Here is a 26,243-nt window from a genome sequence, read left to right on the forward strand (position 1 = left end):
GGGTGTCCTTGTGCATCAGTCGCTGAAGGTAAGCATGCAGGTGCAGCAGGCGGTTAAGAAGGCAAATGGTATGTTGGCCTTCATAGCGAGAGGGTTTCAGTACAGGAACACAGATGTCTTGCTGCAGTTGTACAGGGCCTTGGTGAGACCTCATCTTGAGTATTGTGTGCAGTTTTGGTCGCCTTATCTGAGGAAGGATGTTCTTGCCATGGAAGGAGTTCAGCGAAGATTCACCAGGCTGATACCTGGGATGGCAGGAATGACGTATGAGGAGAGATTGGGTCGATTGGGCTTGTACTCGCTGGAGTTTAGAAGAATGAGAGGGGATCTCATTGAAATTTATAAAATTCTGACAGGACTGGACAGACTAGATGCAGGAAGGATGTTCCCGATGGTCGGGGAATCCAGAACCAGGGGTCACAGTCGAAGGGTAAGGGGTACGCCATTTACGACAGAAATGAGGAGGAATTTCTTCACCCAGAGAGTGGTGAACCTGTGGAATTCTCTACCACAGAAGGCAGTTAAGGCCAATTCATTAAATATATTCAAGAAGGAGTTGGATATATTTCTTAAGGCTAAAGGAATCAAGGGGCATGGGGAGAAAGCAGGGACCGGGTACAGGAAACTTTGTGCTATCTGGCACCGCCGGGACCGAGCTGTTGCCGTTCCCTCAAAACTGCCGGACACACCAGCGCTGATGTTGAAACATACGGAGATTTTCAGCTCCGTGTGAATCAACAAACCCTGTTGCTTAGCAACAGCTTCTAAACAGTCGGCAAGTGTCTCTAGCTGAAGCTGTTGCTTAGCTACAGACCTTGCAGAGCTTGACTGTTGAGAAAAAAGCAACGAAAAGGAAAAAAACCTAAACGGCTCCTGATTTTTGCCGGTGGCTCGAGCTTGCCGGACATTTAGCCTCCGGATAACACAAAGTTCCCTGTACTGAACTTGGATGATCAGCCATGATCGCATTGCATGGCGGAGCAGGCTCAAGGGGCCGAATGGCCTACTTCTGTTCCTATCTTCTATGTTTCTATGGCCTAGCAAGCCACTCTGTTGTATCAAACTGCTACAAAAAACAAGAATAAAATTAGGTGGACTACCCAGCACCGATCTAGGCATTGGATTCCGACAAGACAAAGGCACACCTAGCCCAGTCGACTTTGCAAAGTCCTCCTCACTAATATCTGGGGACTTGTACCAAAATTTGGAGAGCTGTCCCACAGACTAGTCAAGCAACAACCTGACAGTCATTCTCACAGAATCATACCTTTCAGCCAACGTCCCAGACTCTCATCACCATCCCTGAGTATGTCCTGTTCCACCGGCAGGACAGACCCACTAAAGGTGGCAGCACAGTGGTATACAGTCAGGAGAGAGTGGCCCTGGGGATCCTCAGTGTTGACTCTGGACCCCATGAAGTCTCATGGCATCAGGTCAAACAATGCCAAAGAAACCTGCTAATTACCACCTACCGCCCTCCCTCAGTTGATCAATCAGTACTCCTCCATGTTGTACACCACTTGGAAGAAACAATGAGGGCAGGAAGAAACAATGAGGGCAGCAAGGGCACAGAATGTACTCTGGGTGGGGGAATTCAATGTCCATCACCAAGAGTGGCTCGGTAGCACCACTACTGACTGAGCTGGCCGAGTCCTGAAGGACATAGCTGCCAGACTGGGCTTGCGGTAGGTGGTGAGAGAACCAACATGAGAGGAAAAACCTACTTGACCTCTTCCTCACCAATCTGCCTGTCACAGATGCAATCTACCTGTCGCAGATGCATCTGTCCATGACAGTATTTGTTGTAGTGACCACCGCACAGTCCTTGTGGAGACAAAGTCTCATCTTTACACTGAGGGCACCCTCATCGTCTTGTGTGACACTACCACCGTTCTAAATGGAATAGATTCAGAACAGATATAACAGCTCCAAACAGCAGTAGCAGAATTGTATTCCACCACAATCTGTAACCTCATGGCCCAGCATATCCCTCACTCTATCGTTGCAATAAAGTCAGGGGACCACCCTTAGTTCAATGATGAGTGTAGAAGAGCATGCTAGGAGCAGCACCAGGCGTACCTAAAAATAAGGTGCCAACCTAGTGAAGCTACAATGCAGGACTGCATTCATACTAAACAGCAGAAGCAGCATGCTGTAGACATGCCTAAGTGATCCCACAACCAATGGATCAGATCAAAGCTCTGCAGTTGTGAATGGACTAAGGGAGTGCTGTAACCATTCTATGAATGGTGGTGGACAATTAACAACAACTACTTGTATTTATATAGCGCCTTTTAATGTTGTAAAACGTGCCACAGCGCTGCACAGGAGTATTAGAAAACACAAAATTTGACACTGAGCCACAAGGATAAATTAGGGCAGGTGACCAAAAGCTTGGTCAAAGAGGTAGATTTTAAGGAGCGTCTTAAAGGCGGAAAGAGAGGTAGCGAGGCGTAGAGGTTTAGGCAGGGCATTCCAGAGCTTGGGGCCTAGGCAACACAAGGCACGGCCACCAATGGTTGAGCGATTATAATCGGGGATGCTCGAGGGCAGAATTAGAGGAGCGCAGATATTGCGGGGGGTGGGGCTGAAGGAGATTACAGAGATGGGGAGGGGTGAGGCCATAGAGGGATTTGAAAACAAGGATGAGAATTTTGAAATTGTGGCGTTGCTTAACGGTCAGCGAGCACAGGGGTGATGGGCGAATGGGACCTAGCTGCCCGTGTCCTAACTCGCACCAAGTTTTGGATGACCTCAAGTTTACGTAGGGTAGAATGTGGGAGGCCAGCCAGGAGTGCGTTGGAATAGTCAAGCCTAGAGGTAACAAAGGCATGGATGGGGGTTTCGGCAGCGGATGAGCTGAGGCAAGGGCGGAGACGGGCAATGTTACGGAGGTGGAAATTAAACAACTGGCAGGAGGAGGCGGCTCCATGAACATCCCCATCCTCAATGACGACAGAGTGCAAAAGACAAGGCTGAAGCGCTTGCAACCAACTTCAGCCAGAAATGATGAGTGGTTGATCCATTTTGGCCTACTCCTCAGGTCCCCACCATCACAGAAGCCAGTCTTCACCCAATTCGATTCATGCCATATGATATCAAGAAATGGCTGAGCGCGCTGGATATAGCGAAGGCTATGGGCCCTGACAACATCCCGGCTGCACTGCTCAAGACTTGTGCTCCAGAACTAGCTGCACCGCAGGCTAAGCTATTTCAGTACAGCCACAACCCTGGCAGCTACCTGCGAAAGCAGAAAATTGCTCAAGTATGTTCTGTCCACAAAAAGCAGAACAAATCCAATCCAGCAAATTACCGCCCCATCAGCCTACTCTCTCAGCAAAGTGATGAAAGAGGTTGTTGACGGTGCTTTCAAGCAGCACTTGCAAATAACCTGCTCAGCGATACTCAGTTTGGATTCTGCCAGCAGCACTCCATTCCAGACCTCATTACAGCCTTGGTCCACGTGGACAAAAGAGCTGAATTCCAGAGGTGAGGTGAGAGTGACTGCCCTTGACATCAAGGCAGCATTTAACTGAGTGTGGCATCAAGGAGCCTTAGTAAAAAGTCACACCTAGCACGAAGGAAGGTGGTTGTGGTTGTTGGAGGCCAATCATCTCAGCCCCAGGAGTGTGTCTCAGGGCAGTGTCCTGGGCCAAACCATCTTCAGTTACTTCATCAATGACCTTCACTCCATCACAAGGTCAGAAGTGGGGATATTCGCTGAACTGCTTGGATAATGAAGCAGCCAGTGCCTGCATGCAGCAAGACCTGAACAACATTCAGGCTTGGACTGATAAGTGGTAAGTAACATTCGTGCCACATAAGTGCCAGGCAATGACTATCTCCAACAAGAGAGAGTCTAACTGCCTCCCCTTGACCTTCAACTGGATTACATTAGTCGAATCCCCCACTATCAACATCCTAGAGGTTACCATTGACCAGAAACTTAACTGGGCCAGCCACGTAAAAATACTGTGGCTGCAAGAGCAGGAGTATTTGTAAACTGGCGAGCGACTCCCCAAAGCCTATCTACTATCGACAAGGCACAAGTCAGGAGTGTGATGGAATTCTCTCCACTTGCCTGGATGAGTGCTGCTCCAACAACACTCAAGAAGCTCAACACCATTCAGGACACAGCAGCCTGCTTGATCGACACCCCATCCACCTTATACATTCACTCCCTCCACCGGTGCACCGTGGGTGCAGTGTGTACTATCTACAAGATGCACTGCAGCAACTCGCCAAGGCTTCTTTGACTCCCAAACCTGCGACCTCTACCGCCTAGAAGGACAAGGGCAGCAGGCGCATGGAAGCACCACTACCTCCCAAGTTCTCCTCCAAGTCACACGCCATCCTGACTTGGAAATATATTGCCGTTCCTTCATTATTGCTGAGTCAAAATCCTTGAACTCCCTCCCTAGCAACACTGGGAGTACCTTCGCCACATGGACTGCAGCAGTTCAAGAAGGCGGCTCATCACCACCACCTTTTTGAGGGCAATGAGGGATGGGCAATAAATGCTGGCCTTGCCAGCGACGCCCACATCCTGTGAATTAATAAGGCGACCCCCCCCCCCCAAAAGTTATCCAGGCAACTTATCCATAGTGTGATAATTTATTGAATGAGAAGGGAATAAAAATCTATGGTTTAGAAAACCTTGAAAAAATGGCTTACCCCTGAGTTGCTTGCACTCTGTACCACTATCAAGTTTGAACCAGCAGCTTTAATTTATTTGGACCTCCTTGTGTTTTCTTCCCTTTCCCCTCCCCTCTTGAAGAGTGCTGACTCATGGGAATCAGCAGCCCTGTGGTAGTGTCCGTATAGTCATTCTTTATCAATGACTGTGACTATCGGCAGGCTTTGCAAATGTTTGGGAGAGATATGAGGCTTCGCAGTCAGTCCTGATCCTGACCTCATCAGCTTGGGTCCGTAGCAAGAATTGTCATAGGTTTTTCTGCCGAGCCCAGGAATTCCTACTCTAACACCACAACTTGTTCCTGCGACAGCCGAGATTAATTAACTCACCAGGGATAACACCTGAGAACTTTCTGGTTTGTATGGTGCAGGGACTACACCGTATAATACAATTACCCGTGTAACCATCACAGGAGTAGCCACCTTTGTTTTGTTATAAAATCATGGTCTAAGTACGAAGGTATTTTGCATAACATTTCTCTTTAGATTCTGAGCCTCAGACTTGTGTTATGAAATTATCTTGCCTTTTACAAAGTACATTTACATTTTTTTCTCTGTTACAATGATCAATTTTTGCTCACTTTGCACCTCTGCATTCTTACTTTTCATCCGATTACTACCCTGCCTTCAAGTTCCTTCTAATGGATATAATACGTATGTTTAAAATTATGTGCAATTTATGCAGTTCTCAACTAGTATTTTGTTGTCCATCCAACATGCCCATGTTCTGTAACCTTTTATTTGTGAAATAGTCAATAATGGGATTTCTTTCTTCCTTTTTTCTTAAATGCTGATCTTAGGCTGCCCTTCAGGTAAGTTAACGTACATTTATGTATTATACTAATGTGGTAGATCATCTAAGGACAACTGAAGTAGGAATACTATTAGTCCTACAAAGATGTTTCAGTATCTTTAGGTGTTTCATACACTCTTTCTAGTCTCTTCCCTTAGCCTGATCTAATCCATCTGGCCATTTGTAATCACTACTTTGTCTTCTATTCAGACTTGCTGTCCTGCATTATGAGCCATTGGTCTTGGACTCTAATTTCTCAATAACCAAGTATAAAAATATTTTCCTTTTGACAGCAACTATTTATGTTTGCAACTAGCAATCTGCAGAAGTTGGACAGTTTTGAAAGAAACTACCCCAAATTGTTGGTTTAGTTTGAATCTCATCTGGAGGGGCCACAATGACTGGTGTGAGAAATTGAAAAATGGCACACTGGGCTGAATAGAGAGGGTGCTTTACTCTGCATCTATGCATGATATACCTAACCTGGGACTATTTGCTGCTAATTTGGGAAAGTATTCCATTCCTCATCACTAAAATTCCTTATCTCGATGAGCACAAAATTACACAAGGAAATGTTTTAAATACGTATTTATACTAAAGAAAGTCTTTGTTTTTCCATTGACAAGCCAGAATTGTAATGTATTTGATGTCAAGTGGTTAAAATTGGCTAGGCTTGCTTAGAAGCATTAAGAAAGGAATGGGAAGTAAAATATTGTAAGTACTCAAATGTTTACTTTTTTTTACCTTTTTTGTAAAGTGTTCAATTCAGCATATCTTGGCAAGAAATAATGGCGAGAAACTGAAAATAGGAATTTATCTGGTTTTGAAAATTTTATTCAAATTAATGTCGAGGCCAGTACAGGATTTAAAAAGGTGCAGTGTTGCATCATGATGTTGAGTTAAAGTTGGAGTATTAGATCTAAGTAATGTCAGAACATTTTTGCAAGTGATCAGGTTTGCTACTATATATTATTGAAGTGTTCCTGGCAATACAGACGTAACACGAGAGATTGATGAGACCATTTTAATTAAATTTATCTGAATGCTTTAATATTTCATGTGATTGCATTGCATCTAGCAGAAGGCAAATTACATAATTTAGTTAACCTAAACATTCTAACTTACACTTGTGCTTTTCTTTTTGCGACATTTTAATAGCAAATGAGAAACCTCTTAATATTTTAATAGCAAATGAAAAAGCTTTACAATGCATGGGTTCATTTACAACTCACTGGGTGCACTGTCACATCAGCGGGCTGGCATCAGCTGACTTTCATTGTGAAAGAGTCGAAGCTGATAGAACACGATCTCGATTCTCCTATATTAGGACAAGCATCATGGACATCTTGTTTGTTTGATAAATAACTAGATATTTGTGCAGTGTGAATGAAAGGAAAAGTAATGCCTGGATTTCAAAGGAAGTGACTGGTTTTAAAGAATATGGTGCTAGTCAATATGAAGTACTTATTCTGAGCTTCTAGACTGCCAGTTTGTATTGGCAGTGGTAACTCTGGTGAAAGAAAAATTGCTGTGTTTCACTGGAATATTTGTCATTTGTAAGGGACAATTACAATGAGATTCTTCAGATTCCGTTACGTATTATATATGGTAAGTTTTTTTGTGAAATATGTGTTTTTATATAAAGGGTATTTTAAGCTAATGTTTCAAGTGGTCTGAGTTATGTTCTGTAAATCTACAGATAATTTCAGTTACTGCTTTCAGTAGCTTATTTGGGTTTGCTTTAGTGAATGCAGCTCCTCCATATAATGGTGGTATTTTGCAGCTATTAAATTTGATTCTCCATCTACTAATAGATGCACTATAACCTTTTTAGCTTATGAATTTTATTCCCCAAAGACTACAATATATTTTTTGGTATCTTAAATAGAATATTTATCCAAGGCCTTGGGAACTGCTGTCTAACTAGCTGTTGTGTAGAAGTGTCACCAGGTGCTTAATAGTTTTCTCCGCAGAATGGAAGAGATGACATGACTGTTCTAAAGTTGCATGTGATATAATCGGGTTCAATTTACATTAATAGACAGTGAGCCCTTCTGCAATGTCAATTGAGTAATGAGCAACATAATGCTACAATAATGCATAAAATGAATTCACATTAAGTTTAAAAAATGAATTGTGTTCTTCTCAAATGTATTATGCTACAGAAGGTTTGCTACTGCTTATTAACACCTATTTAGTTTAATTAATTGGTTTATTGTATTTAGGAATGTTATGCTTAAGTTATTTAATATAGTGTTTATTACTCAATTTAGTAAGTACCTTCTCTTCAGTCAGTTTTTATCACTGAAAGGGAAATTCACCAATTTTGTGTTTTTTTGCCAAGTGCATTTTCAGCCCTGGGTTATTGTAGGTCATTTTACATGGCCATAATACCAAATCTTTTAAAATAAAAATAGAAAATGCTAGAAACCCTCAACAGGTCAAGCAGCATCCTTGGAGAGAGAAACGGAGTTAATATTTCCTGTCGATAACCTTTCATGATACCAAATCTTGATCTATCATTTGAGACTACAGAAATTTAACACTCTGTATGCTCTGACACCAGATACAGTCTAATCTGTAAAGTTCTACCCAGAAATCCGTAAGAGGCTGTAGTTCACCCTGCCTGAATTCTTAATCTCCTGGATCTGACAGAGTTGGAAATAACGCATAGCAGATGCAATTGTAAATCTGCTTTTACACTCCAGTTTTTCCCAATTTTTTTTCCAGCAAAAGGAGACCAGTTAGTTCAAGGGATGTAAAATGATTACCCCAACCTTGCGCGTGAAGTCCATTCTTTCTTGACCTTGCCTGCTTTCTGGAGGAAATACTACATTATTTAGAACAGAGTATGCTAGCACTTTAGGCAGTGGGCGTTGGGCCAATGGTATGACTAACATCCCTAAAAGTTTTTAATGATTGATGAAATGCATTATGTTTTATGTTTTGAGTACCAAAGGATCTTGTGAAATAGTAAAAAATTCATGGTTAGGATTAAATGTGACTATAATATGCCTTTTGACTCTCTGATCCATATGCAAATGCCAAAAACTAGTAACAGTTTTAATTTTGGCTATTTTTTCCCGACAATATGGATTAATTGATGTTCCATGTGAGAGCAGGTTTATTTTACAGTAGTAACTGAATATTACAATATTCCTGGCTGAAAGTATTTTCCCCCCTCAATATTAAATTCCTATTTGACATTTTTAAGGACTATTTTTATGTGGAGATGAACTGTCAGTCCTTATTATATTTGACTCATTCATGCATCCCACTACCCGCACCCTCGATCTTGCGTCCCAGCTCCTAACACACCAACTTCTTCTCAGCCTCACGCTTGCTGGCATCAACAATCTGACTCATTCCTTTGTCAATATATACATTGCCCACCTCCTTCAACCCATCCACACAAAAAACAACTGTCTTTCTGTTCTCTATCTCCAACTTGAGTGTTGGATTGCATTTCTGCTTCACAACTTATCTCCCACTGCTCCTTGCTCAAGACCCTACAATTGGCTTCTGTGACACTGTGACTGCACTAAGGTTACAAAGGGCATCCTGCATGAATCTGACTGTAGCTTGTTGCACCTCTTCATCTTTCTCAACCTCCCCGCTGCCATTGAGACTGTTTATCACTCTCTAACCTCTTTCAAAGTGTACTGTAGCTCCCTCCATTGTCTCCTCTGCAGTTCACCTCCATGGCACTGCTCTCTCCTGAATATGGTCATACCTTTTTGGAATGAAGATATTGAGTCTCCTGCAGCAGTTTCTCCCCTTTCCTTGTCCTGCCATGGTTCCTGCCACGGTTCCTTCCAGGCCATTGTACATCATTTATATGCTACTCTTTTTGGCAATATGTGAAAGCGTGGGTCTGCTTCCACGTGTGACAATGACATCTAGCTTTACTTCTCAACCTTCTCCATCAATCCCATGGCTGTTAATACACTGCTCAACTACCTGTCTGAATTAAGATCTGGAGAAGCCAACGTTTTCTCCCAACTTATTCAGCAAAACTGAAGTCTTCCTCTATTTCCCACGAGCACCTAAACTCCTCAGCTACTCCCTCAGGCTCAGTCTGAAGATGCACAACACTTGCGTAATGCTTGATCTGAGCTCCGCTTCCCTTTCCTTCTGTACCATTACCAATGCTGCTTTATTCCATCTTTGCATCTTCAACCACCTCCACCTTCGCTGCTGAAATGCTAATATTCATCATGTCACATTCGCTAATGCTCTTCTAATTGGGCAGCCACCCTCCATAACCTGCAACTTGTTCAGACTCCCATAATTTGCATCTTCAGCACAAAGCCCTGCAATGCCAACATCCCCTATCCATGCCAACCTCCTCTTGCTCTCAGTAATACAGCAAATTGACTGCAAGGTCCACACTTGAAATCTGCCCATGCTATTGTCCCACCCTACTTCCACATTCTCTTCTAGCCACACGTACCCAAAAATACATGAATTGTGGTTTGACACGACTGCATTTATATAGGTTATAAATCTCCAAAAACTATGAATTATTTTCATTTAAATTCATGGCAATGTGATGTCCAGCCTATAATCTTTCAAAAAGTGTTCGATTTAACTGTTGCTCTTACACCAAATGTGGTGAATTCTTGTGCCTGAAAGAACCCAGAAATAAGGATTCCTATGTTATATGTTGCCACACCGTAATTCCATTCATGGATTTCATCGTGAGTCTGATTTAGGGTACACACCTAAAACTTCATAGCCCATCTTTTCACTTTACAGATGCTGATTGAACTGCTGTGTATTTACAGCATTTATTTTTCAGATTTCCAGCATTTGCAGTTTTCATAGTTTTTTTTATGGGATGTGGGCATTACTGGCAAGGCCAGCATTTATTGTCCATTCCTAGTTGCCCTTGAGGTGGTGGTGAGCCACTGCCTTGAACTGCTGCAGTCCGTGTGGTGAAGGTACTCCCACAGTGCTGTTAGGTAGGGAGTTCCAGGATTTTGACCTAGCGACTACAGAGGAACGGTGATATACTTCTAAATTAGGATGGTATGTGACTTGGAGGGGAACTTCTAGGTGGTGGTGTTCCCATGCGCCTGCTGCTCTTGTCCTTCTAGGTGGTAGAGGTCGCGGGTTTGGGAGGTGCTGCCGAAGAAGCCTTGGCGAGTTGCTGCAGTGCATCTTGTAGTTGGTACACACTGCAGCCACGGTACGCCGGTGGTGTAGGGAGTGAATGTTTCAGGTGGTGGATGGGGTGCCAATCAAGCGAGCTGCTTTGTCCTGAATGGTGTTGAGCTTGTGTTGTTGGAGCAGCACTCATCCAGGCAAATGGAGAGTATTACATCACGTAGAAACATAGAAGATAGGAGCAGGAGTAGGTCATTCGGCCCCTCGAGCCTGCTCCGCCATTCAATCACACACTCCTGACTTGTGCCTTGTAGATGGTGGAAAGGCTTTGGGGAGTCAGGAAGTGAGACACTCGCCGCAGAATATCTAGCCTCTGACCTGCTCTTGTTGCCACAGTATTTATGTGGCTGGTCCGGTTAAGTTTCTGGTCAATGGTGACCCCCAGGATGTTGATGGTAGGGGATTCGGCAATGGTAATGCCGTTGAATGTCAAGGGGCGTTGGTTAGACTTTCGCTTGTTAGAGATAGTCATTGCCTGGCACTTGTCTGGTACGAATGTTACCTACCACTTATCAGCCCAAGCCTGAACGTCATCCAGGTCTTGTTGCATGCGGGTATGGACTGCTTCATTACCTGAGGAGTTGTGAATGGCCCTGAACACTCTGCAATCATCAGCGAACATCCCCATTTCTAACCTTCCCTCCAACATAAGGTCATTGATGAAGCAGCTGAAGATGGTTGGGCCTAGGACACTGCCGTGAGGAACTCCTGCAGCGATGTCCTGGGGCTGTGATGATTGACCTTCAACCACCACAACCATCTTCCTTTGTGCTAGGTATGACTCCAGCCAGTGGAGAGTGCCCCCCCCCCCCCCAGTCCCATTGACTTCAGTTTTACTAAGGCTCCTTGATGCCACACTCGGTCAAATGCTGCCTTGATGTCAAGGGCAGTCGCTCTCGCCTCACCTTTGGAATTCAGCTCCTTTGTCCATGTTTGGACCAAGGCTGTAATGAGGTCGGGGGCCGAGTGGTCTTGGCGGAACCCAAACTGGGTATCCGTGATCAGGTTATTGGTGAGTAAGTGCTGCTTGATAGCACTGTCGAGGACACCTTCCATCACTTTACTGATGATTGAGAGTAGACTGATGGGGCGGTAATTGGCCTGATTGGATTTGTCCTGCTTTTTGTGGACAGAACATACCTGGGCAGTGTTCCACATCGTCGGCTAGATGCCAGTGTTGTAACTGTACTGGAACAGCTTGGCTAGAGGCGCGACTAGTTCTGGAGTACAAGTCTTCAGCACGATGGCTGGGATGTTGTCGGGGCCCACAGCCTTTGCTGTATCCAGTACGCTCAGCTGTTTCTTGATATCATGTGGAGTGAATCGAATTGGCTAAAGACTGGCTTCTATGATGGTGGGGACCACAGCAGGAGGCCAATATGGATCAACCACTTGGCACTTCTGGCTGAAGATGGTTGCAAATGCTTTAGCCTTGTCTTTTGCACTCACGTGCTGGGCTCCACCATCATTGAGGATGGGGATATTCATGGAGCCTCCTCCTCCCATTAGTTGTTTAATGCTCCACCACCATTCACGACTGGATGTGGCAGGACTGCAGAGCTTTGATCTGATCCGTTGATTGTGTGATCGCTTAGTTTTGTCTATAGCATGCTGCTTCTGCTTTTTAGCATGCATGTAATCCTGTGTTGCAGCTTCCCCAGGTTGGCACCTCACTTTTAGGTATGCCTGGTGCTGCTGCTGGCATGTTCTTCTACACTCCTTATTGAACCAGGATTGGTCCCCTGGTTTGATGGTAATGGTAGAGTGAGGGCTATGCCAGGCCATGAGGTTACAGATTGTGGTGGAATACAATTCTGCTGATGGCCCACAGCGCCTCATGGATGCCCAGTTTTGAGCTGCTAGATCTGTTTGGAGTCTATCCCATTTAGCATGGTGGTAGTGCCACACAACACGATGGAGGGTGTCCTTGGTGTGAAGATGGGACTTCGTCTCCACAATGCCTGTGCGGTGGTCACTGCTACCAATACTGTCATGAACAGATGCATCTGCGACAGGTAGATTGGTGAGGACGAGGTCAAGTAGGCTTTTCCCTCATGTTGGTTCTTTCACCACCTGTTGCAGGCTCAGACTGGCAGCTATGTCCTTCAGGACTCGGTCAGTAGTGGTGCTACCGAACCACTCTTGGTGATGGACATTGAAGTTCCCTACCCAGAGTACATTTTGTGCCCTTGCCACTCTCGGTGCTTCTTCCAAATGGTGTTCAACATGGAGGAGTACTGATTGATCAGCTGAGGGAGGGCAGTAGGTGGTAATCAGCAGGAGGTTTCCTTGCCCATGCTTGACCTGAAGCCATGAGACTTCATGGGGTCTGGAGTCAATGTTGAGGACTCCCAGGGTCACTCCTTCCCGACTGTATACCACTGTGCCGCCACCCCTGGTGGGTCTGTCCTGCTGGTGGGACAGGACCTACCCAGGGATGGTGATGGAGGAGTTTGGGACATTGGCTGAAAGTTATGATTCTGTGAGTATGACTATGTCAGGCTGTTGTTTAACTAGTCTGTGGGACAGCTCTCCCAATTTTGGCACAAGTCCCCAGATGTTGGTGAGGAGGACTTTGCAGGGTCGACTGGACTGGGTTTGCTGTGTCCATAGCCGGTGCTGAGGTCGATGCTGGGTGGTCCGTCCGGTTTCATTCTTATTATTGTGTTTCGTATCTGTTTGTTGCAACTGAGTGGCTTGCTAGGCCATTTCAGAGGGCAGTTAAGAATCAACCACATTGCTGTGGGTCTGGAGTTACATTTATTGTATGTTATTTTATTGTATGTTTGTGCACATCTCTCTCTCTCACATCTTTGTCACACTCTAGCTCTCCACCTTTTTTGGACTCTGTCTTCCCCTGCTCATCTATCGCTTTAGCACAGTGTCTTAGATTTAAATATATTGGCCTGAAATTTGCAGTCCTGAAGCACGCTCTGCACAATGATCTCTCAATCCCTGTGACGGGAACTTACGGTTTTCTGACCTTGAATTGATTTCAATGGAACTTAATGGGATCCCCTTGTTCGAACTGCTGTGATGGCAACAGGCTGCCTGAGCAGCCAATCAAAAGGCAGAATTCTCAGACAGCGAACAAAAGGAAGTTCTAACTTTTTAAAATAGTTAGAGCAAAAGAAAGATTGGAGTTCTCGCATAGGGGAAAAGGCAAGCCTGAAATAAAGATGCACAAACTTTAAAAAAAAAATGTAAACTTAATTTTTATTAAAATGGACAAATTTCACACTGCTCAAAATTATAATTAATTTTGCAGGCCCTTAACATTTGCTTAACAGTCTCCGCTTTGGGTCTAACTTTTAGTGGGGAATTTAACAGCATACATACTGCAGAAGTGCTGAAGTTTTCGTCCGTTTCAATGATTTATGAGATTTCGCTGCCGGCTGCGGGGGGTGGCGGCACAACACAGCCTGTTTCGGAGCTGCCATTGACAATTTGCCAGTTCACCGTCATTCTGACCACACATTCGGGGCCTGTTTCAGCTATAGAAATTTGATTGCCATTTAGTGATTTTCTGCACAACTGCTTCAAAAAGTGATTCTGGTTGCCTTGGTTCCTGGTGCAATGAAGTACACAGCATTTATGTTACAGGACCGGTTTCAAAATACAGACAGTAATACAAAAACTGGGCTTGCTATCTATAGACTTTCCTTGATACTCAGCGTGAATGCAGAAGAAATAGTAACAATTAACGACAGCAATGTGGCTTCAGTGGCCATGGGGGGAGAAAATACACATTGAACTCGTACTTGTGTCCTGTAGGGATGCACACTGCCTTTGTTGCTGGCAGCATCCGTGTAATAAAAATGCAGCACTGTTGTTGATAAAGCTAGTGGGCAGTTTATGATTTAATTTAATCTCCTCCAAATGGCAAGAAAAAGGAAGGATAGTTAAAGTAACTAAGGAGAATGTACACCATTAACCAATAAATGTATGACTGGACAAGGTGATTTAATTGAGAAATTTTGCGATATTTCATAGAAGGTGCATAATAGAAACATGACTACTGGGTTTATTTCTTAAGTTTAGAAAAAAAAATTTTGCAACTCAAGTCAGAAAGGAGTCTTCAAATAGAATGATATGGTTTTGCATAAAACAGATCAAAGAAGCAACTATAAAGTTATGATCCTGAAACCAATTTTCTTTTAATCAAAAAATTACTTTTTAGTTTTGAAAGTTAAATACTGCACATTGTCAAACTACTTTATGATATCATAAACCTTATGGGGATTCAAAAAGAATAAGTTCCATATCGGATACATTGGCCCCGATTTTCCCCCAGCCGTCGGGTGGGATTTCAGGCAGGCGGGGGCTGAAAATCCTGAATTTTGGGGGTCCCGACACTCCCGCCCAAAACCCCACCCCACAAGTTTCAGGGGTGGGGGGTACCCGCCGAAACCAGGCGGGAAGGGATTAGTGCCAATTAACTGCCTGTTAACAGTTAGTTAACAGGCAGTTTTTAGCCTAATCCCTATTTGAGGGGTTTCGTGTGGGTTTCCCGACTGCTCCAAACCACGCCAGGTTAGAGCAGGCAGGCCGTCGGGTTGGAGGGGTCGCGATGTTGGCGCTCAGGTGAGTGATGGGTGCATGAGTGTAAAGGTAAGTGTGTTTGGTGTGTCTAAAGTGTGTAAAGAACTTTTACTTACCTGTACTTGCCTTTACAGCCTTTCTTCCTGTAGCCGTCGGGAGCCCATCACTCAGCCGGAACTGAAAGCTGAACGTCTGCGATCTGTCAAAAGTGGCAGCCTTCAGCTTTGAGTGCTGGTAAGAGTTCTAACTGAGTCTGTGTGGAATGACTCATGCCAGAACTCAGACTGTCAGTGTTTGACAGCTTCAAACAGCTGTAAAACACTGATATTTCATCTGTCAAAAATTCTTGACAGATGAAATTTCAGTCTGTGACGTCACCTGTTGCCGGGTGGCCCTTAATTGGCCTGCTGAGCCCGCTGGGCGGGCTCAACAAGGTCAATGAAGGGAAAATCGCACGACTTGGCCGGACGTCTAAGTAGGCGGGTCAAAAACCCGAAAGGGGAAGTCCTGCCTTATTCCCGACAGGTTCGGGAAAATCTACCCCATTTTATTTTCAGAGTAGCAAAAATGAACTATATTTGGATTGTTTCCTAGTAATACGTGGTCATTGAAAATGCTTTATCTTCTAAGTTTTAATCGTGCATGTAGCAGATCATTTTGTTCTACATCCTATGCTCGTTATTCCACTGCTATCTGTGTTGTTCCACCTCTGCTATGCTTAACCTGTCTGCCACAAAGCAGTAAGAAAGGACAAAAAGTGTGATGTTATACTTTGTATGCTCTTTAACTTAAAATATTGTTGCTAATAGGGGAAAAAACATGGTGGACTAATACTTAGAGGAATGACCTGAAGAAGATGGCGAGGTCTTTTACTATGCCATTGGCAGTGTCAGTAGCTAGCCAGGTTAGGATGACTGACTGACTGAAACATTTATGTGAATGGCTGGCAGAGTTTTCCAAGACCAATTGGGGAAAGTGCTCTCTCTCATCAGCTTGAGGAGCAGTTACACTCTTGCTGCATAGTATGGGAGCTATGATGCCAGATGGAAGGAAACAAGGTAAAAAAATAAATTAAATGAAGCTAAACAAAGCAAGTACTTCACATGCAAGGCAGCAGTGCCCCCATTGTGCTTCACTAAAAACTATTATGCTTCAGTGACAACTCTGCCTAGCAAAAAGTGGAAGTCAGAGTGATTATAATTAGGCTCGTGGTGTTTGCTCTCTCATTAAGATGGTGATCCTTTAAGAACTTGGAAAAGCAAAATTTGCTGTTACGACAGAGATTATTGTGGTAACTAATATTTCACTCTGTTCCAGCAACACAATTTTACATGTTCATAGGATGGCCATGCTACAAACATTACTAATTTAAACTATCTTTCGTACATCATTTCTTTCCTGTCTGTCAAGTAATTGTTGCTTTTATATTTGGTTTAAAATCATATACTTTAGGACTTCTCCAGCGATGATCCCAAGATAGAATTTAACACCGACGCTGCCAATGGCATAGTCATGGAAGGATATTTATATAAACGAGCCAGCAATGCCTTCAAAACCTGGAACCGGTAAGATTAGACTTTGGTTTTAGATTGAAATACTCTTCTGCAGTTGCTATGCAATCACAGTACAGTAAAGGGCATGTGGCTAACATAAAATCGTTGATACAGTGTACACCTATGGTTTTGTGCTGATTATCATTTGTCAGTAGAAATGTGAGAATAATGTCACGAGAGTCCATTACATTAACTGATGAGAACATAAGAATTATATTTCACAACCAAATGAAATAGCTAGTTACCAGATTTTTTTCATCTTGCATGTAATGACGGAATACAATACAAAATTGTCAAACATCAGATTTGGCTGTCCAAAATGATACTCTAGTTTTCCTTAAACATTTCCAATTAAACCTTGTATGATTTGGAAAATTTAAACTACAAAAGCAGTTTATCGAACAAGCCAAGGCTTACAGTAGATCATTAGTGACTGATTTAAAGTTGGGAAATGCTGCAAAGCCACCTAGGCTCAAAGCGGTACACTCCAGTTAACCAAGCTTGATTACAACTGAAACTGCTTGGAAAATTATGCTAGCCAAAAGCAAGTAGACTCATTCTATTTGGCTTGAACTTGCTTGTATGCAGTTTGACCGTGTCACATTTAAGCGGGGTAACCTCTTTCTGAACATTCAGACTTCCAGCGTATCAGGAGCTTCTAGTGATGTTCATTAAGTGGCAGGTCTGAGTTTTCTGGGGGCTGGTTGTGTTCTCCAATTATTGCTGTTTCTCTTCTGAGAGGTGGCGGCAAGATATGTGCACGGCAGGGAGCCAGACTGTCTGTATTGTTTTCAGTACTCCTGTGATGATTCTCATAGCAGTGTCAAGTTGCACGTCAATGAGATTTGCATGTGCACTCCCTGCCCACGCTGGTGCGCAATATACTGAAAAAACACGAGCCAAGGTGTCTGTCTGCAAAGTGTGAGCATCTGTACCCCAACTTGTCCTGGCTAATTTGGAGATTAAGTTGATCCTAGTCTTTATCTTGACGACAGTTTTCGTCAGATGTTGACGTGAAACTACGATCCAGAGCCACTCCAAGTTAATTTGGGAAGTCATCGTGCCTGAGTTCAGTATGACCGAAGGGAGCATTCAGGCGCTTCTTCGCATGCCAGTTGCTCAAATGAAATGCAGAGACGAACACTTTCTGAGGATTCGGATGAAGCCGCCACAGTTATAATAGTCAGCAAGTATTTTTAAGTCGTCTGCAAGTGTGTGTTACGCTTGGGCAAGAGTTGCTTGGACGGCTATCACAAGGTCATCTGCATATCCAGATGTCCTCAACTGAGTTGGTGGGATGTCACTGATGTAAATACAAAAAAGTGATGATGCCAAGACTGACCCCTGTGGGAGCTCATTATTCAGTTGTTGAGGTCTGCTAATCGTGAGATACCGCTGAACTTGTGGTTAGTGAGCATGGCTGTTAGGCCAATGTTTGCTTGCAGCGTCGTATTCTAGATATTTTCAGCAGTAGACCGTCCCTCCCTACCACATCATATGCTCCAGACAAGTCCACAAAAGCCACTGCTGTTTTGTGCCCACACTAATAACCAGCTTCAATGTGGGTTGAGAGTACAATTACCTGGTCACAGGAGTTCTGTCCAGGTCTAAACCCACATTGCTCCTTTGGGTCGTAATCCCCGAAGAGTGGCATGAGTCTTTGGGTTAACATCCTTTCCAGGAATTTGCACAAAACACCCAGTAATGATATCGGCCAGTAATTTTTTGGAGCATCGGTTGGTTTGCGACTGCTGTTCTGAAAGGATCATTAGAAATATGTAAACAAAATTAATATTGTGAAGAACATTACAAAATGTAAAATCAAAAAAAAAAAAATGCTAGGAATACTCAGGTCAGGCAGCAGAACTGACGAAAGGTCATTGACCTGAAACGTTAACTCTGTTTCTTTTTCCACAGATGCTGCCTGACCGAGTGTTTCCAGCATTTTCTGCTTTTATTTTAAATTTCCAGCATCTGCAGAATTTTGCTTTTGTAATACACTGTAGTACAGAATGTGATGGTTACTACGGTTAACTATATAGGTCCAACCAATCTTGCATAAACAAGAACTCTGGGGCAGGGGAAACAGGGTGGTTGGAGAAACATTGGCCTGGATATTAACAGGGGACGGGTTACGAGGCGTGGGGGCGAAGTTTTGGACGGAAGGTCCAGGTTTCCCCACATGTTGTGGTGTTTTAACTGCCCGGAAGTCAGCCTGATTTGACTTGCAGGGCACAAGACCAGGTAGGTCCGATCCACGACCCCGGTGGGCAGGGAGATCCGATCTCCAACCTGGTCGGGGGGGGGCCCCGATCACTGACCCTGGGGGAAGGACTCCAGCTCCTCCTGGCCCACAAGCAGCGCTGTGATGGCACTTACCTCCTCACCGAAACTGTCCTTGCCTTGCTTCAGCTGCAAGCTTTCCCGAGGCCTGAGAAACGGCCTCCCACTGTCGAACCTAAATCAGAGGCCTCTAGCCTCTAACATTTAAATTGCCAGCCCGCCTCCTGGGAGCTGGTTGACTGCCCATCCCTTGTCCTGCCTCCGTAAAACCCGGAAGTAGGCGGGTTGGGGTTGGGGTTCAGAATTTTTAAATTTTCACTCCCCACCCATTTTGTGTGTCCTAAAATACCCCCCCCCCCCCCCGCCCCCAATTAAGTCTGCAATTTAATTTTCTTTTGTAGAGTAATATTTTTGTGCACAAAAGAACACCTATGAAGAAGTTTCAATTTTGTACTTACGAGCTTTTTGCCAGGTAATTCAAGTTTCTGAAAATCCGTGACAGACTATTTCCTTCAGCACTTAATTTAAAAAAAAAAAAAAAAAAATCAAATCCTGTACTTAAAATGTGCATGAACATTTTCCCAAGCCTGACCATTCACTTCCTGCCAAGACTTGCTGTTTGTAAGTCCCGCCTCTTCGTCCACCCCTGTGTAGTGATGGAAAACTACTGCTGACAAAATCCCCCAGATTGATCTGGAAAGGAGTCGATTGAGAGGTGGTCTGATAGAGGTAGACAAGATTGTTAAGGGTATAGGAAAATTAATCCGGAATCTTACTTCAAATTAAACTGCAGGAGTAGAACTAGGGGACACTGGTACAAAATAGAGAAGGGTATCTTTTGGGCAAATATCAGGAAATTTTTAAGTGTGATCAAAGTATCGAATAAACTTCCAGATAGAGTAGTGGAGGCAAAATCTCTTGAAGACTAAATAAACAACTGAATGCTACAATGAGGATACATTAGGATTCTTATCTTTGTTTTCAGATCCCTCCAGTGCCTCGCCCTTGCCTATCTCTGTTACCTCCTCCAGCCTTACAAACCTTTGAAATCTCTGTGCTCCTCCAATTCTGGCCTTATGCACATCCTTGATTTTCATAGCTTCAGCTGCCTAGTCCCTAAGCTCTGGAATTCCCCCTTAAACCTCACCACCTCTTAAGACGCTTCTTAAAACCTAGCCCTTTGATCAAGCCAGTCCTGATATCTCCTTGTGGCTTGGTGTAAAATGTTGTTTGATAACGCTCCTGTGAAGCGCCTTGGGACATTCTACTACATTAAAGGCGCAACATAAATGCAAGTTGCTGTTGTAGGATCCCTCTGGGTGGATGAATTCTGATGGGCCAAATGGTCTTCCCCGTCTGTGCAACAGGATCACATGATAATTACAATCATACCTGTATCATACATTTCTATAATTAGACAGAGCTTCATAAACTCCCCATACCAATACCCACAGCATCACTGAAGCATGCTGAGGAAAATTTGCGTTGTCCAAATTTTTCCCTGGGCAGAACAATGGGAGATTCACTAGTATGTAGTAAATTTGTAGTGACTGCATGCTTACTCATGAAATGTACAAACTATTTCAAGTCTTTATGCAGTGGGTTTCTGTCTCCTATGGTATATAACTTTTACTCCATGGTTATTGATCAGTGTACAGTACTGAAATCAAATGCATGTTTCTGTAATTTTATAGTCACCTCTTGAAAATGTGAAACTGTTGATTTGTATCAAACAGTACAAGACTACTCAATCTCCTCTGTTTTGTTGGGACCTTGCACAAAAAGGCTATGCTAGCTTATACTGCTTTACTTTTAGTATGCATTTAATCTTCCTGTGTTTTCAGATCATAGTGTTTCATTTTACTATTTTCATTTTTTCTGTTTTCTTTCTATGTCTTGATCCCACCCCATTTTGTCATGTGACAGGAAAAAGACCCCCCACATCAGGTACCAACCTGTCAGCTGGACATCTTATCTGCTCCCCATTCCTATCTCTGCATATTAGCTCTCACCTGTCTGCAAGTGTCCAAAGAACTTCGGGTAAACCTGGTTTAATCCACGGCCTATGAACTGGTCACTGTGCTGTCCTTTTTACAGCATGGGCACTGTGTTAGCTGCAAACCAGAGGCAGCATTCTTTGCTTGTTTTGCCTTTCGCAATATTAACAACTAATCATCCTTTCTACTAACCTGCTGCACTTCAAGTTCTGACTGTGTGGTAAACTGATGGTTTTAATAAAGAAAATGTTCAAGTTTTAAAATTCCATGCTACGGAAGTGTTCAACTAACGAACTTGGTTTATTTAGAAAAAAATCGTTTACTCACATTTGTTTTTAAAAAAAGACTTTTAATATCAGTTTTGTGAAAACTAGGTTTCTTTTTCAAATCTATTTTTCAAGTGTTTTTGTTCTTAAAGTGAAAATAAACATATGGTTTAAAATGATCACATTTCATTAGTCACTAGAAAATGTATTTCCATTTTATAATCAATTTATGGTGCAATGGAGTGGCAGGATGAAGATTTGCAGGGATATAATAGTATAGTGCGTATGGTATTAGACTAACAACCTAGCTTTTGAGCGTTCAAATCCCACCAAGACAGTTTGGGAAATTGAATTCAATAAATCTGGTGATTTGTGGGCTGATGCCAGAAAAAATTAGCTTGAAAGTTGGTGGATTGTTGTAAAATCTCAAGTGGTTTCTAATGTCTTTTCCTGCTCCTGCCTGGTCTGGCTGATATGATTGCAGACCACTCTATGTGGTTGATCCTTAAAACCAGCAAGCAATTAGAGATGGGCAATAAGTGTGACCTTGCCAGTATCACCTACATCCCAACAACATTTATAAAAAAAAAAGAAAAAAGTCCCCTTCATGGGATTCTAGTTTCAAAGTGTTGAGGCACTTCTCTAGAGGAAGGGAAAGTGGAGGGGTGATCACCCGAAGTAACGTTACGTACTACTTTATCGTCAACACAGGTGGACACATGTCGTTGGCCTTGGCTAGGGAATACTGTGTGTCAGAAAAAGGGGTGGGGAGCAGAAAGCAGGGCGGGGGAGAGAAAGAGGATCTCTCCCAGTAACTCAGTTGTGGAAGTATGTGTGTAGCTGAGAGACATGGACCAACGTTCCTGGTTTGCGCTGAGCTAGCTGATCAATTGGCATTGGCACCTCAGGCTAGGGAAAAAAGAAAATCAGCTAAGTTTCTGCTCCTGATCACTGTCCAGTGATCATGTTGAAAACTGCATATGTATGGGCATGGCCTGAGAACAGAATCGGGTTTGGCTGTGGTTCCCCCCTCCATGGTAAAATAGCACGAATAGTACTGTCGGCTCACACATGGCCACTTGAGTTAAGTGCTGGTGGAGATGGAGTCATTGGCCTAGAAATTCGGTGGCGTCCCGTTTGGGGCGCCAGTCTTGCCAGGGTGCCGGAAGTACCGCCCCGGAAGGAGTCGCGAGCGCCCGCCGGAAATTCAGTTTGAGCGCCCCAAACGGAAGCGTGGCGCTACTCGAGGCGCCCCGCATCCGTCTTGGGGCGCTTCAACTGAAAATCGCAGCGCAACGTGCCGCAGCACCACACGCTGCGGCACGGCGCGCTATGGTACTGCAGGCCTTCCTCCCCTTAAAGGGGAGGGGCCTGCTGCAGCGCGATCTGAGATTGCGAGTGCTGGCAAAAGAGCCCGGCACCGAGGAGAAGTGCTGGGCTCTTGGGAGACAGCTGGCACAACGCGGGGGGCGGGGGTGCTCAGGAGGCCAGGGACGGCTGCGCGAAGAGGTGCTGGCAGGCAGCCAGCAAAAAAAAATGGCCGCCCCGCACCTCAGCGCCTCTACCGCCGCAGGTAGGCCCCCCTGAACCGGTTGCAAATTGCGACCGGCATTACAGCGGGGGGCGCTACCAAATTTCACGATCGGGGCGCTGCGCACACCGATGACATCATCGGTGGCGCAGCGCTACCGGCTAACGCCGCCCTTAGCGCCCTGCTAAATTTCGCGGGAGGCGTGGCCAGTGGGGCTAAACCCACTAAGTGCCCTCTTTGGGCGCTAACTGGTGGCACAGCCCACCGAATTTCTAGGCCATTGCCTTCAGAAAAGGAGAAAATCGGCCTACAAGAAGCAGTGGAGCAGGACTGTTTTCAAAGCTGTCCATATATTGCAGTCATTAAATGTATATTTTGTTTTTGTAGTACTCTCCCATCTACAACCTACAAGTTTTTCTCTTTACAGGCGATGGTTTTCAATTCAGAACAACCAGCTTGTTTACCAAAAGAAGTTTAAGGTAAGCAAAAAGTGCATTGTGTATTGAACATAAAATGTTGAGCTATCAGCTGCCAATTATTTAGTAATAAATCTTAAGTTAATGATACCAAGGTTCAGAAACACGGTGTCACTAATACCACCCATACAAATCCTCACCAAAAAAAAATCAGTAAAATTGAAATCATCTTTATAAAGACGACTCTGTACCAGTGTATGACTGTAAAGTCATAGTCTAATACGTTTCATTTGGCTTTTGTAAACCTGTTGAGCGGTTACTGTTTTTGTTTCATGGCACCTGAACGCCATAATTAGATTTAATCCTTATATTTGCTCTCCAGTAGCAATGGTTCTATGATAACCAGTATTGTTTAAACATTGAACCATTTTAATATAGCTGAACAATTTTTTTTAAATTTCCTCACAGGATTGCCTCACTGTAGTAGTTGATGATTTACGACTTTGTACAGTCAAACCATGTGAGGATATTGAAAGGCGTTTCTGTTTTGAAGTAGTGTCTCCTACAAAGTAAGTGCCCACACATTTTGCCTACATTGTAAAGGACTATAATTATGATTCAGAATGTATTTTGTGTGTACCTCTGCATGCAGATTTATTTTGCAAGTTAAACTTTGATTTTAAGATCTGAAAATAGCCCTCTTGTGGGAACAAAAGGAAATAACACACAGACAGCTGGTGTTTTCAGGCTGCATATGATTTTGCTGCATGGTCATAAATTTTTATTGATGTTCAGTACCAGTTTTTGCATAGTGCTAAACACTTTTTTAAGTCTGTAGTCACCAGTACTTTGTCATGTTGCCCATTATTTTCAAAGATGCAGTCTTAGTGCCAACATGGCAGAATAGTAAATAAAGTAAAATAAAAACAGAAAATGCTGGAAATACCCAGCAGGTCAGGCAGCATCTGTGGAGAGAGAAACAGTTAATGTTTCAGTCGATGACCCTTCGTCAGAACTGGTCAATAAAGTAGTTGGGTTTCATCTTTTTTTGTACTTACTAATGTTTGATATACAAAATTGATGAAATATAAAGTTGTACTCGTGATTCTCATCGTTATCAATTGCTTCCAAGTTCAGCATGAAGAATTTTAACTTTTTTCATACATGATATATTTTCAGTAATGGTAGTACTTGGATAATAGCCAAGACATCTAAATCTTGCTATTTGTTTCCAGTGGCTCCATAAATGTTAAATCTCTGCATGTTTTCATCTTACAGGAGCTGTATGCTGCAAGCAGATTCTGAAAAAATCCGACAAGTCTGGATCAAAGCTGTTCAAGCTAGCATAGCTACAGCATACAAAGAGAAAGGAGAAGAGAGCTATGCAGATGTGCGTATGCAGTATATTTTCACTTCTTAAACCTCCATAGACTGCAGCGAGTTCAAGGAGAAAGCCTGCCACCGTCTTGGGATGGGCAATAAATGCAGCCTTGCCAGCATCTTCCATATCCTAAGAGCAAATTTTTTTTAAATTGACAAGTGGCCCTCTTAATACTTTTACCTGGTGGGAGATTTGCAGGCTTGAGCCGAGCCATGCAATCATATATCTAATACTGACGTCTCAATGTAATGTTAGAGGATGCTGTGCAGTTAGAGGCACCATGTTTGAATAGCACCTTTCTAGATCCATTGAGTAACTAGGAAGCCATTCAGCCCATTGTGCTTGTGGCAGTGTTAGCTCGTCAACCGAAGCTATACACTAATCCTATTTGCCTGACCTTGGTCTAATTCTTTTTATGTTTTTCCTTTTCAAATACTTACTAAATCCCCTTTTAACTATTGCTATCTCTGCCTCAATAGCCATTTGTGGTAAAGAATCACATTTTAATAACCTTTGGTGTGAAAGAATATTCTAATTAACTTCTCCCTTCATTTTTCGGGATAATTCCGAGATTATACCCCATTTTTCGTGCTAATTCCGAGATTATACCCCATTGTTCCGATTGCAAAGAACTGAAGAGAATGGAACCATAATTTCATCAGTTTTCCCTCCTACATAACTACCTTATTTTAGAACCAAAATTCAAAAGCAATTCTGTGGTCACATTGGCATGGTTTTACCACAAGCTGTGATTGTAGTTTTTGTTGCAATAAAACTATATCTATGTTGTTACTAAATAATGGAGCCTTCAAAGTCCATCACATTTTAAAGTGCATTCTACCAAATATTTAAATGTGATAATGGAAGAAGTTTTGCATCTATCAGTGTATCTACTTTTTTCTAGTGTTTCTGACTTTGTAAAATGCTGGTTGCAGTCGATATGAAAGAAAAGCGCAATCTTTTGCTGTGCTGTCATAAAATGAGCATTTATTGTTACACTATTTACTAGTCAAGCTCCTGTGAGTTAGGAATTTGAAGATTACTAACTTCTGCATGTCAATATTATTTTATTCACAAATGTCTCAAATTTGAATGCAAATTATAGTGGATTAAGCATCATTTGTTATGAAAGAGATAGAGAGCGTGACTGTTAATGTTTTTAGTTACTGTCATTTTATGAAGACAAATGTTTCTTCATAAGTGAATCATTCCAGGTATAGTCATTTTTAGTTTGTTTTGGCAGACTTGGTCTTGCAATTACTACTACAATAACTTGCACTTGTGCTTTAACATGGTGAAACATCCAAAATAACCAAGGACACTGAGCAGGAGGGTGAGGAGAGATGACATAGGAACAAGAGTAGGCTGTTCAGTCCTTGTAGCCTGCTTCACCATTCAATTAAATCATGGCTGATCTGTACCTCCAACGCCATTTACCTGCCTTTGATCCATACTCCTTGATACCCTTACCTAATAAAAATCTGTCAGTCTCGGTCTTGAAAATTTCAGTCGACCCAGCACCCACGGCCTTTTGGGGGAGAGAATTCCAGATTTCCACTACCCTTTGTGTGGAAAAAGTGCTTGCTACTTTCACTCGTGAATGGTTCTAATTTTAAG

At 43.3% G+C, this 26,243-nt stretch overlaps 1 protein-coding gene across 5 annotated transcripts in view; it reads left to right on the plus strand.

Moving 5' to 3' along the window:
* The window catches only part of LOC147115720 (arf-GAP with coiled-coil, ANK repeat and PH domain-containing protein 2-like), a 146,158-nt gene that overhangs the window by 100,306 nt on the left and 19,609 nt on the right, over positions 1-26,243 (plus strand). For 3 of the 5 annotated variants that reach the window (XM_085990211.1, XM_085990214.1, XM_085990212.1), the window contains exons 10-14: positions 16,652-16,764; positions 20,962-20,982; positions 23,257-23,308; positions 23,714-23,814; positions 24,524-24,635. In XM_085990211.1, coding sequence (XP_085846337.1) covers positions 16,652-16,764; positions 20,962-20,982; positions 23,257-23,308; positions 23,714-23,814; positions 24,524-24,635 — 399 coding nt within the window. The remainder of the gene's footprint in view (positions 1-16,651; positions 16,765-20,961; positions 20,983-23,256; positions 23,309-23,713; positions 23,815-24,523; positions 24,636-26,243) is intronic. The other 2 variants (XM_085990213.1, XM_085990215.1) reach the window with 1 other exon arrangement.

This window comes from Somniosus microcephalus, chromosome 6, assembly GCF_052327205.1.
Source record: "Somniosus microcephalus isolate GS21.2 chromosome 6, FLI_Smic_1.0, whole genome shotgun sequence".
Classification (NCBI taxonomy): Eukaryota; Metazoa; Chordata; class Chondrichthyes; order Squaliformes; family Somniosidae; genus Somniosus; species Somniosus microcephalus.